Here is a 13201-nt window from a genome sequence, read left to right as displayed (position 1 = left end):
TCTGCTATTAATCAGTGGACCTTTCAGTAGTAGGCATATCGTAGAAGAGAATTACTAATGGGCATTGACCTCCGAAGTACTGTAGAAGTACAGAGATAATAGAGTGTGTTTTTTTGTGGATGAAATATGGGTATATAGAACGACTAGGAAAAAGGTGTGATATCGAAATTCCAAAAGAGGAAGCATGTTATAAAGATATCCTGTTTCTTTCCTGTATTTCTTATGTAAAACCGGATTTAAACTTTCAAAACGTTTCTACAATGTGTATTTAGGCTTCATCAATACGGTATTGCGAATGCATCAATAGTCAATCAGTCAATTGATTGAATAACGCTTTTGTATCATCGGCACACTTTTTTAGTGTAACCTTACAATGACTAGACAATAATTAATTGATATAGAGAAAACACAAAATAAAAAAAAAAAAATATGTTCTCTCTTATAAAGTATAATGAAAATAACCTGATGGAAAAAAAAAATCAATAGGAAAACTAAGAGGAACAATGCATCGAAAAAATGGGGGGGGGGGAGAATAGCCTGGGCCGGGAATAACTCTCCAGGTAGAAAAAAATCAGTGGGGAAAATTAGCGTCATAGTGCTATATTCTGTAAAGTAAAGCCTCAAACCACCTCAATTTTGAGTCTACTAAATTTTAAAATCTTCCCAGGCTTTTGCAGATATAGCAAGAACTAACTTAATATAACAATTTCTCCCATATTACAGAAACTTCTTTGTTGAAACTAATACAGAAACAAATTCTTTTGTATTTAAATTATTTTTTTAAAATGAATTAAGAAACATTAGAACATTCAAGATTAAATACAATAAAAATAACAAGCTTCTTTTCTTTTAACTTTTGGTAGTTAATATATATATTAGGAATTTCGTTGTCTTTATTTATAATGAGAAAATTATTTATCAAAATATTTAATTTAATTTGTTTTTATTTTTGGATAACTTCATGGATAATCATACGCGCCGCCAAAGCTTTTGGAGAATTGAATCTCAAACGCGATAACGAAAGCTCTCTAATGACTCAAGTTACTGCATGATTGTTTTATAATTTTAATAAAACTAATTTCTTCTAATTTTAAATATATTTTCCCTGAATTCGTGATTATTCGTCGTCATGCATGGACTAAATGCGTGACAAATTTAAGATCACGCATGTGTTTCTGCCAAATGCGTGTTACATCCAAAATCACTTTGAAGCGGGACTGTCCCGCACGATGCACAAGAAACGGTTGGTAATGCGTTTTGTAAGCCAGGAACCAACAGTATTTTGTTACGTTTCTTCACAGAGGGGGGTTCGTTTGAACCCCCTGGATCCGCCACTGCTTTTCATTGACACCAATCATGACCATGTTTTATGTGGTGCGTCAGCCATCTTGAAAGGCCGATGACTTTGGGGAAAAAATGGCACCTAACTTTTTTGAATTCAGCGCAGTAAAAATGATAAAATTAGTCAATAAATCTATTTTTGCTCAAAAATCTATCTGGATTACATAGAAAACTAGCTTATGTATACTCGTTCTTATTTTATGTACATTTTAAGTAAGTATATTTTGCGATTATTTTTAAACAAATAAACACCAATTTTTAAATTATGTTGCATTCTGGCTTGAGTGACAGTAGTTTGTATATGTCTAGATTGTTGCCTGTCTAGAAATTATGAGTTTAGACACCAAAATCATATCTGTAGCTTATTTAGTTTCTGTAGCTTTATCTAGTTTAGTTAATTTTATGCACATTTTAGATAAATTTGGCGGCCATTTTGAAAAATGGCCGCCATTTGTATACAAGGAGTAAAATCAAGTGTCAACAGGGCTTAGGGTGACCAGAAGGGATTAATTAGGATATCTGGCTATGTGGATTGCTTCTAACATTCCACTCCCCCTGACTCATTTTTTTCAAATTTTTTTCTAGTCTATATGGTAAAGTTTATTAATTGCGCATATGATACTGTACCTCAAAAACTAGCTCAAATTTGCACCAAAAATCGCTAGGGAAATAAGTGCATAATTGTAATTAAAATAATTTACAGTATAGCCTAATAATTCTTTGTCTTCAATTTTATTGACAGTAAATGCTAAAAAGGTATCGGGTTATCTTGGAGTCCCTGATCATCGTATGCAATGAGAAATCATGATGTGGTTTAGTAGACTGACACGACATCAACAATTCAACATCTTCCCAGGGTCACAATGGTTGGCAAGAGTCAAATTTCTTGTCACGAGTTGCTCTTATCAGGTGAGATGCTTCCTTAAGGATCCTATCTTTTTAAGTTATGAAAAAACCTAGTGAAGGACTGCATTGAACTCTGTTGACTTGCTAGCTAAAAACACAAGGTGGTGAAATAAGGCTGAACACTTTGAAATGATCAGGCTGCGCTTCTCACATTCTAAGCCTACATTTACAAGATAGTGATTTCTGGAGCCATCGCACAATACCCAAACTAACCCAAGACATGTGGAGTATTGAGTCTGCAGCCCCACAGAGTGTAATGTTCACTAGTGTGGCTGTTTCATTGTACTGATCAATTATGTGTAATTCACCATGTTAGCTATTGTCAGCTAATTGTTGATGATAATCAATGTGATATCTAGGGGAAGGAGGCTTACGCCCTCTTAAAGAAAGCTCACTCTCCAGGGGTGGATCCAGGGGGGGGGGTTCATGGGATTTGGACGAACCCCCCTCTGTAAAGAAATGTAAGAAAATACTACTGGGTCCTGGCTTGCAAAAGGCATGCTGAAACCTCAGTGGCGGATCCAGAAATTTTCTGACTGGGAGGGGGGCACCAATAGGTATTCCACACCCGCCTCAGCCCCACCATGGTTAGGGCTGAGGCCCTCTAGACGCTCGAAATTGGCACTCTCAGATGGTAAAAATATGCTTTTTCAAAGCAGTGTTCCTCGACAAAAAATTATTGACTTCCTCTCGACGGGAGCTATGCTCCCCCTCTCCCTCTCCCCTCACGGGCATCGCAAAGGTCTAATCAAGGACCTATAGTCTATTCGATACTGGGAGTCGCAAAGAAAATTATGATTTTGTTTCCCATTCAGATTTAAAATTTGATTACTTTATCTCCATTTAAAAAAAAATGTTTACAAATGCAAGGGTCCTGGCCGGCTGGGCAACCCACCCCACTGGATTAATGCTATATGTCCTACAGTCAGTGACACATTATGCTGTTTTGTATCAGCAAAGCCCTTTTGGATCAGGGTGCTATAGAGCCAGGACCCTACTGGACAATAAGGTAATGCATGCAACAAAAAAGTGACTAATTGGAAAACTACCTCTGATTTCAGAATGAAGGCAACATCATTTTAATGGGCAGTCCAGGATCTGGGAAGACCACACATGGCAGGAAGCTGTCGCAAAGACTTAAGATGCCAGTGCTGGATATTGATGATGATCATCTGGAACCCTTCTGGCAGATGAAAGTGTCACAGAAAGTGAGTATTTAACTTCTTGGCGCATACATTTTGAATATAATCTTTTATCAATATTATAGTTTAAGTTTAAGGTTTATTCTAATTTTATTGTTGTGAAAATAAACATAAAAACAAGAACAAAAATTGCTTTTACCATGAAGCTCTGATAAGGTAAAAGTACATTATTCCCGTCAGACACCATCCTGGTATATCTGAGTGTCTGTAGTGTCCATGTCCCCCTCGTCGACATAGGCACTATGTTATCGTCTGGCAGTTAATCTTGTAAGAGTGTGTAAATCGGGTGGAGGTGCATGATGGGTACTACTACCACGAGGTAGGGGGCGCAGAAAATTTTTTCAAAACTTTTGATACGAACGCCTTTTGAAGGACGCCCTCTAGATCGTGGTAGTACTTTTGGAGATACAATAATAAGAGGATTGCATTTCAACGACATAACCCCGAGACCAAGAGTTCAATTCTTTGGTTCTACCTAAATGTGTGAAACCAAACATTGTGTGCAGAAGTATACGATTACGAACTGTTTCAGAAAAAGCTCCAGAAGGAAAAACCTCTCATCTTATATACATGAGCCCTAGAACTCCAGAGCCATCCGAAGCATTCTATATTACCAAAGTTCCTCATTGGTCACATTACATCATAATTACCCAGTAGGCTTCTTGTTTCTACAGTACTTAAGTATCTAGAAGCTTCCAAACATTACTCTTTTGAATTCCACATGGTCTCTTGTATTTATATAATTACCAATGTGGTTTACACTGTTTGTTTAGTCAAATAAATGTTATTCTATAAGGTTCTATGTATTAAATATGTTACAATAAGGAAATGAATGGTAATTTATTACTATAGTACAGTACAAGGCAATAGACACACCCTCCCACTGGAACCTATTTTAGTTAATGTCTTTTACACTGCAATGATAATGTAATAACACTTTAACTACTGAATTTTACTAAATTTGACAAAATTCTCCTCTGTGGGACATCATTCCAGATTTTCAAAGTTTAAATAAAAGATATTGTAAGCTTTTTCCACACTATCAAATTTTCCCATATTTGGACACAACAAGCCCATACATGGGCATATCATACAAATCTGTCACATTAAATCTGATAGGAAGGTGGACAGAGTTTAAAGAATTATTATTGTTTGTGATAACTATTGCTGTTCATTTTTAAAAATATGTTTTGGACAAGATGTCATTATGTGTGGTTATTATTAACAGGTCTTATTTCATATGTATCTATTATTTAGCTGAGTGAAGTTGGAGGGGAAAGATTTTTAGAGGCTGAAGGAGAAGCACTCTTGCAGTTTAAAGCTTCCAACACAATCGTCTCCCTGACTGGTTCCAACCCGCTTCACCCTGAAGCAATGCGTTATCTGTCTCTTATACACATCTAGATGTGTATAAGAGACAGGAGTCTGCAGCCCCACAGAGTGTAATGTTCACTAGTGTGGCTGTTTCATTGTACTGATCAATTATGTCAATACAAAAACAGGTCTGTCTCTTATACACATCTGGGTGACCCTTCCAGCTTATCCTAAAAGATCGGCTGATATTCAGGAGCCCTCTTAAAAAAAATGAAATAATGTGATGCTTTTATCAGCAAATCCTTTATATTAGGCTTAGTGGAGTTGTTTTAATGAGAAACAGTCCTGCTATCACAGGAAATGAACTCAGGACCCTGGGTTAGAAGGCAAGCACCTTTTAAAACTGCCAAGCTATTCAACTTCACTTCTATCTCTCAAATGTTTCTCTCAATATTATAATCATTTCAATCAAATCGAATCTGCATTTAAAAACCCTCATTCTGGTGCTTGTGAGTTTTGAATAAATTAGCATATTTACGTGCGTTAATGACTGCTTGGTAGACTGCCACTGGCTGTTATGCCATGCAATGTGCCTGTCTCTTATACACATCTCTTGTGCCTAAAGAAATACTGTACACATTGTTACATTTACCACAATAAGATAATTTCCAGATGATAACCTTCATGTCGCCTCAAAGACTAGAAGGAGCTCATATTTCATAGGAATTCATGAAATTCTCTCATTAATTTAGCTAGCACTATCCTAAAAGATATCCCATAAAATCTATGTAAAATCATATATTGGAAACATTTCTTAATTTATCAAAAATCACTTGTACTCTTTTTCAGGGATTGATGGTGATTTTGACTTTTGCCAATCTGCCATCAAAAAGATTTTCAGTGATGAAACCCTGAACCAAGAACTGCTTTCAAATTATAACTTAAAGCTTAGTGCAGCAAACTCCATTAACTGGGGGCGATTACTTCCCCAAATTGTCTACCATGCATCTGGCTACCTAAATATGGTTCACCAAGGGGTTATTGCTATGGGAGATGACCTTGATGTGTGCATACCAACTGGTAACTTTGGCAACATCCTCGGAGCTATTTATGCAAAGGTGAATATGTTTATGTCATCCAACTTATAACCCATTGGCACTCTGTTATATATGTGGTCATTGGAAAGCCATAGAAATTGTTCAGATATTTAGCATCCAGGCGCAGATTTAGCAAGGAGAAGGGGTTCAAGCCAACCCCAGCTTCCCATTCGGAAAGTAAAAAAAAAGAAAGAATGAAAAAGAAATTATTGATCGCACAAAAGGCCTCAGAGGATATTTCCGGGCATCTAGAAAACAAAAGTTTCGTAGGGCCATGCCCCCTTGGACCCCCTAAGGTAGTGTTGTTGTCTCTCAATAGCTCCCCCACCCCTTCTGGGTCTGTCTCTTAATCGGACATCTGGATCTGCACCTGGCATGTAAAGCTTAATCCACACTATCACATTTTTTTTTGACAACATAGGGTTGTGATGTGATGTCATCATGACCATATTTGGGCATGTCACTTGTTTTGGTAAAGTAAAATAGTAATAATAATAATAATAATAATAATAATAATAACAACAAATACTTATATAGCGCCAATTCAAAAATTTATCAAAGGCGCTAGGTGAGGAAATAAAGCAAGTTAACGTTCTAGTAATAGGTAAGTTTTAAGATTTTTTGAAGAAAGCAAATTAGACGAATCGCGAACAAAAAGCGGCAAGGAATTCCATTTAAAGTTGGCTTGAAAAAAAAAAAGCATGTTGACCATAAGTCTTTGATTTGCCTTTACGAGACGGAATAGTCAAGAGATTTTGAGGTGAAGAACGAAGAAATTGCTATATTTACACATAGAAATTCCATATAAGAGGAAATTCAACATTTTTTGGATTGTTTTTTTCATACAGTGTATTAACAATAACATTATATAACGTTATCAGTGAGTAATGTTCCTGTGAGTAGTAAGTATTCTTCCCAAAGTAAATATCTAAAATATCAACTTTTTTCCAGCAAATGGGAATTCCTTTCCGTCGTTTTATTTGTGCTTCCAACAAGAACAATGTACTGACTGAGTTCTTCAGGTCTGGAGTTTATGATTTAAGACAAAAGTTGTTGAGAGTGACAACCTCACCAGCAATTGACATACTGAAGTCTTCAAATCTTGAAAGGTACAGTACTCAAAATAACAGAAGTATGATTTATATGAAAAGTGTTATTTTAGAGTACACAACATTCACGAAAATAGATCACAAAAGTCAGAAGTGACGTTGTTGATCTATGGGTGAGATACTAACCTGGATGAATGCCCTTCTGTCTCCACGATGGCAATCTCCAAGAAATTGAGGTTGGTTTAACATTGATGCGTTACATACAGTAATGCCAATGTTAATGATTCCATTGTTTTTATAATGGGCGATTTCTGGTAAAATTAGAACATTTTTTTTGGGGCCTTGAAATGGTTTCAAGTCTGTATCTGTCTATGGTGTTCCTTTGGGAAGGCAAATTTGCATTAAAGCGCATGGAGAACTCGAATAATACTTCCTCTGAAAGATAAGAAGATGTGTGCTCTTTTTGCAAGATTATTATCCATGCCCTTAACTAGATTTCTTTTGAAAGTCCATGGCTGGAGTCAAAACCTGTTGTCAAGAGGGTAAAGCTCTTTGGACCCAAAACATTCTGGCATGTAACTGGTGAATTTTGTGGTTTGGTTTGACAGAAGGTTTGCTAAAAAATTGTTGCTGTGCTGAACTATGGAAACACACTGGTTACTGACTCGCCAAGAAACTGAAACTGAAATTTTAGCATGTAGTCAAAATGTTTTAATAAGATAGTAGGGCAAATATTTATAATCATTATAATTTATAACTTTAGGTATTTATACATGGTAACAGACAATGACAGTAGTGAAGTAAGGCGTTGTTTTGACCAGCTTTCCAAAGGCAACTTCTTCCAAGTATCGCAAGATGTACTGGAGAGGATGCAAAGAGACATCTTAGCTGATTGGTGCTCAGAGGAAACCTGCTCAAAAACAATCAATGATGTCTTCCAAAAAACTGGTAAGATTTTTTTTGTTGTTTTAAATATAGAGGGTGACCCTTCCAGCTTATCCTAGAAGGTCGGCTGATATTCAGGAGCCCTCTTAAAAAAAATGAAATAATGTGATGCTTTTATCAGCAAATCCTTTATATTAGGCTTAGTGGAGTTGTTTTAATGAGAAACAGTCCTGCTATCACAGGAAATGAACTCAGGACCCTGGGTTAGAAGGCAAGCACCTTTTAAAACTGCCAAGCTATTCAACTTCACTTCTATCTCTCAAATGTTTCTCTCAATATTATAATCATTTCAATCAAATCGAATCTGCATTTAAAAACCCTCATTCTGGTGCTTGTGAGTTTTGAATAAATTAGCATATTTACGTGCGTTAATGACTGCTTGGTAGACTGCCACTGGCTGTTATGCCATGCAATGTGCGTCTAAATGTAGAGCAATTTTGCAGGGCTCCAAAGTTTCCCGGATTGTTCTGGAGTCTCCAGGAATTTTGGTTCATCTCCCAGGTCTCCCGGAAATTCCACATTTTCTCCCGGAATTTGAATTTCTCTTGTATTTCTCCAGGATTTTAACAGATTTGCACAATTAGGGCTTACCTCTAAACTAAATTTTCCCATTCTTGCATGCATTAAATCTGGCAGAGAAGATTTTTTAAACATTCTAGGCAGCAATATGGTATTAGCAGTGACCTGAACCTGCCCAAGACTTTTTTTGTTTTTAAGGACACTCATGTCCTTTTGCATTTTAGCTAGTACATGTGTTGCAAACCACTGCCCGTCCTGCACGACAAAATCTCTGGGAATTTGACTTTAACAACTTGGGATCACTGATTTACCTGCACTACCAAACATGCTTGTTGAACTGAAGACCAGTATATAACAATAGAATTGTTCAGTATTTTTGGAGTGCTTGTAGTAGTTTGTTGGTTTGTGTTCTGCAATGGGAAACTCAATTGCCCTGCGTACTACTGTTTAAGTGTATTTTACTGGATTATCTTATTATTTATTTCATTTCATGAGACTTTCATTCAGCTAGCATTCCTGTGCTTCATTACATTTGTTGTTCATTCTTAGCTGTTCATCCTCATAAGTGAGTTGTTAAAGACACACCTCATTTTTAATTACTGTACCTTATTTTAATTGGCCAGTTTTAACCTTGTTTTTAATCTGATTTGGTCGGTTTTTGTTAACTTAGGCCATGCTTCTACAAATATTGTAAATATATGTGGATGGGTGGAATTTTTCGTATCTGTATTCTTAAAAATGATCAAATAGATCGAAACCTTGAATCTCAAAATGCCTCTTTTCAGAGTTACTATTTGTTTTGTATGCTATGCTCCATGTTTTCTTGATGTTCCAATTAATGGTTTTTTTTTTTACTAAGAGTTGAATTTTTAATTTATTTTTAGGATATTTACTTGATACTCATACTGCGGTTGCTAAGGCTGTTGCCGACAGATTCCCAAGTGAATCAGTTCCTATGATGATATGCTCCACTGCCCATTATGGGAAATTTGCTTCCGATGTACTGTCTGCTCTTGGTAGGTCATTTACAAGTGATGACCCCGTTATGCTCTTCCAGGAGTTGAAAAAACTCAAACCGCATCCTATAATGCATCAGGAACTGGAAGAGTCCATTCGCAGACCAAAGGTGCATACAAAAGTACTACCAGCTAATTTGAATGAAATTGTTTCTGAGCTAAAACGTTTTATCGAAAGGGGATATGAGCATGATATCAGTAAAAGGTTAAATTGATAAAGATGCCTAGGCTAGGCCTTTTCAATGCATAGATTGACATCTTTGTCGATGTTGCTTTGGTACCAAAGTAAAGAAAGTCAACCACTTTTTTAATTGTTTATTTCGGTTACAAAAGTCGCATAAGCACCACAGCGCTTATAAAGTTTTTGGGAGCTTTAGTGCGGCATTTGTTCGAGAGCTGAGCTTATTCAAGAGCGCCGCTTAATATTAAAAGATATTGCCGCAGGACTTTTTATGGCTGTTAACATCTCGCGTATTCATGTAGTTCGGCACTGGTACTCGTACAAATAGCCATCTTTTCCAAGACATTCGGCAGATAATGACGTGAAGTCATTAGAAAGTTACGGCTTTTAAAACTATAAAATTTGAAGCGAACCAACAGCAACACTGTAATTATCATAAAGGAGAACAATATAAGGCAGTAATTTATATAAAGTAGGTTGATTTAGTGCATTTAAAATCAAGGTGGCAGTTATTTTCTGTTTCTGTTGAAGGTATCCCTGATACAGTTTCCTATAATTGTGATTATTCGAGAGCGGCACTTATTCAGTGATTTACAGTATTTATTAGTGGTGTTGAGGGTAAAAGCGTCTATGTAAGAAAAAATGATGATTTAATATTTGTTATCAATACAAAAACAGGTACACTGTACTGTACATCCAATGGTTCTTATCATACATCACTGGTTCTTAATTTTTCTAAAAGGGCCAGACTATTTTTTTTAGTTGTGCTCACGAGGCAGAGAATCATCAGAAGCAACTCATTATAATGTTTTTAATAATTTAAAGATGTATTGTCCCCTGAAAATGACAGAAAATTATAAAAAATAATTTTGAAATTGACTTGCTCATTTTACAGTAATATACAAATTATTATTAACTTCAGCATAGAAATGATTGAATTCAAAAAATGTGTAACCTGATTTTTAAACTTCCAGTTTCTATGATTTTTTGCTGTAAAATGATGGGTAAAAATTTTTTAAATACACTGATTTCTATGTTCTGATTGATAATTCTTATTTTGCTTTAAAATGAGCAATTTCATTTGAAAAATGATTTTTTTAAATTATTTTTGCATGGTACCACTGAACACTTTGTGGATATTAGGAACTTTATAAACATTTTTGATTGATTAATTGATAGATTGATAGAGTACATCTTTAAAATAAGGAGTACATATCATATTGTTCTGTTCACATAGTTGATTTTGTCACAATATAAAGGCAATGTTAAAAGATATTGCATCCAGTGTATAACATTGTTATTAATATAAACATTTAAAAAAATTATATAATTCTGTATGTATAATTTACATAGCGGCAAGTTTTTAATAGATGGTAGAAGCATACCCTAGTTGGTCATTTAACTGCCAAACTAAAAGTTGAGACATTTAACAGGTTCAGTATTAAATGAAGGATATTGATATACAAATTCCAATAATTATATAACTAATATTACTGAATCCTAATACTATATTACATTATATAGAACGAATAAGAAATGGGTGTGATATTCATAGGCCAAAAGAGCAAGTATGTTTAAAAGAGATTTCCTGTTTTCTTTCCTCTATTATGTATCGGAACCAGGATGCAAGCTTTAAACTAACGTTTCTACAATGTTTCTTTAACCTTTACCAGTATTGCAAGTGTATTAATAGTCAATTGAGTGGAGAATTCTTGGTATCATTGGCACACCTTTTATGGTTTAACCTTGCAACGACAACACAATAATTGATCTATAACAGTGGCGTAACCCTGGGGCCGGGGGGCCCCTGTGGCTTTTCGAGACTGGGGTCCTTTCTGGTCACGGTAGAGAAATAAAAAAAAAAAAAAAAAGAGCGAAAATAAGAACAAATTAAATATGACCCGCCTGGACTAATAAACATTTTCAGTTGGAAAACTAGGTTGGAAAATACATCGGAAACTGGGGGAAAATAGCCAGGGGGAATATAGCCAGAGGAAAATAGCCGGAGGAAAATAGCTTGGAGGAAGAAGTCACTGGGTGGACAAAATCTCTGAGGAAAATTACTAAATAAAGAAATAAAGCCCATCGGCCATATATTAAGAACCAATATCATACATGATTACGTAACCACAGACCTTATGACATAACCATGTAACTTAATCTTTTGAGTACACTTGCCTAATCTTTTTTTTTCCATTCATGTGAATAATAATTTTCTCATGCATTCGTTTTTGCCGTAAACAGAGTATATTGCTACAAACATATTTAAGATATTTATTAAATTTGTATACATACTTTTATAGACAAAAGAAATTGTTATTTATGTATATTTTTCAGTAGCTTTTCAGTCTAACAACCATTTACTTTAATTCGGGGTATACTGGTAGTAAGATCAGTTTTATAAGCTGTGTTCATCCCCGTCCTAAAGCAAAAGAATGGGAAACAGTCAACTCTCCCCCTAGCAGACTCGCCCCTGACGACCATACCTTCTACAAACTCACCCTCTTGAAAAACTTTCGCCCTACAATCTCTCCCTAACAAACTAAAGTCCTTACAAACTTTGCCGACTGACAGGGGCGAATCTGCTACAGGAAAGTTGACTGGGATCAGGATATATCTGTTACACACATTTTTTGAATAGCACATAGGCTATAACTCTGGTTTTCTTTACAACTATTTAAACATTTTCCATTAATATTTTATAGTTTCATTTATTTATTTAAATTTATTCAACTGTTATTCATTAGTTTTTTTTATATAATGCTTTCCATCATTATTATATAACACAGGAACAATAAACAGTAAAATGTTATAAACAACTTCAGTTCCCAATTTACAATGCATTATGATAATTATCATTATTATTGTTCTGTTTTCATTTAAAATAAAAATATTTTTTATTTCAATTTAGTACTGCACTTAACTCTTCTATTTGTCCAATTTGATGTCGTGATTGTCTGATTTCATTTTTGGAAATTTCAACGTTTGCAATTTTAAAATTATATTTTATTATGATAATTATCATTATTATTGTTCTGTTTTCATTTAAAATAAAAATATTTTTTATTTCAATTTAACTTACAAATGAAAACAATTACATACATCATTTAAATTTTAATTGAGTTCCTTAATTTTAAAAGTAATAAACAGCAGTGTACTACCAAAATATATTAATAAGTAATCAGAAATAATTTTCTGCAAAATTTGCAATAGATTTTTGAGACCAAATTTTATCTAGTCAAAGAAGTTTAAGTACTGCACTTAATTCTTCTATTTGTGCAATTTGATGTCGTGATTGTCTGATTTCATTTTTTGAAATTTCTACATTTGAAATTTTTAAAATTATATTTTATTGTAATATTTTAATCAAATAAGTTTTAAAAAGTTGGTTATTGTAGTTGTGTTTGTGCAGCTATAACTAGTACAGTATTTTGCAGAGTGGATTAAGGGTGGGTGGGGGAGCGCTGGGGATAGGATCCCCCAAACATAAGGGAAAAAAAGGAGAATGGGGTAAGGATGGTACTCCAAAACAGCTAATTTTCAAAATGCCATGTACCAGTTTCTATGGTCAAGCAAAACACCCCCCCCCCCCCCCCCCCCCCCCCCCCCCCCCCCCCCCCCCCCCCCCACC

The 13201-nt window shown here is 35.1% G+C and overlaps 1 protein-coding gene across 1 annotated transcript in view; it reads left to right on the top strand.

The window, feature by feature from the left end:
* LOC117121529 (threonine synthase-like 1) overlaps nucleotides 1–10510 on the top strand; it is a 17868-nt gene extending 7358 nt beyond the window's left edge. Inside the window, exons 2-8 of the mRNA XM_033266755.1 lie at nucleotides 2084–2250; nucleotides 3309–3455; nucleotides 4707–4827; nucleotides 5613–5881; nucleotides 6812–6969; nucleotides 7673–7857; nucleotides 9258–10510. Of these exons, the coding sequence (XP_033122646.1) occupies nucleotides 2146–2250; nucleotides 3309–3455; nucleotides 4707–4827; nucleotides 5613–5881; nucleotides 6812–6969; nucleotides 7673–7857; nucleotides 9258–9604 (1332 nt within the window). The 5' untranslated portion in view covers nucleotides 2084–2145 and the 3' untranslated portion in view covers nucleotides 9605–10510. The remainder of the gene's footprint in view (nucleotides 1–2083; nucleotides 2251–3308; nucleotides 3456–4706; nucleotides 4828–5612; nucleotides 5882–6811; nucleotides 6970–7672; nucleotides 7858–9257) is intronic.
* The last annotated feature ends 2691 nt before the right edge of the window (nucleotides 10511–13201 follow it).

The sequence above is a fragment of the Anneissia japonica genome, unplaced genomic scaffold (assembly GCF_011630105.1).
Source record: "Anneissia japonica isolate Jap-2015-1 unplaced genomic scaffold, ASM1163010v1 scaffold287921_len548085_cov176, whole genome shotgun sequence".
Taxonomy (NCBI): Eukaryota; Metazoa; Echinodermata; class Crinoidea; order Comatulida; family Comatulidae; genus Anneissia; species Anneissia japonica.
This window is presented reverse-complemented; position numbering and strand designations above follow the sequence as displayed.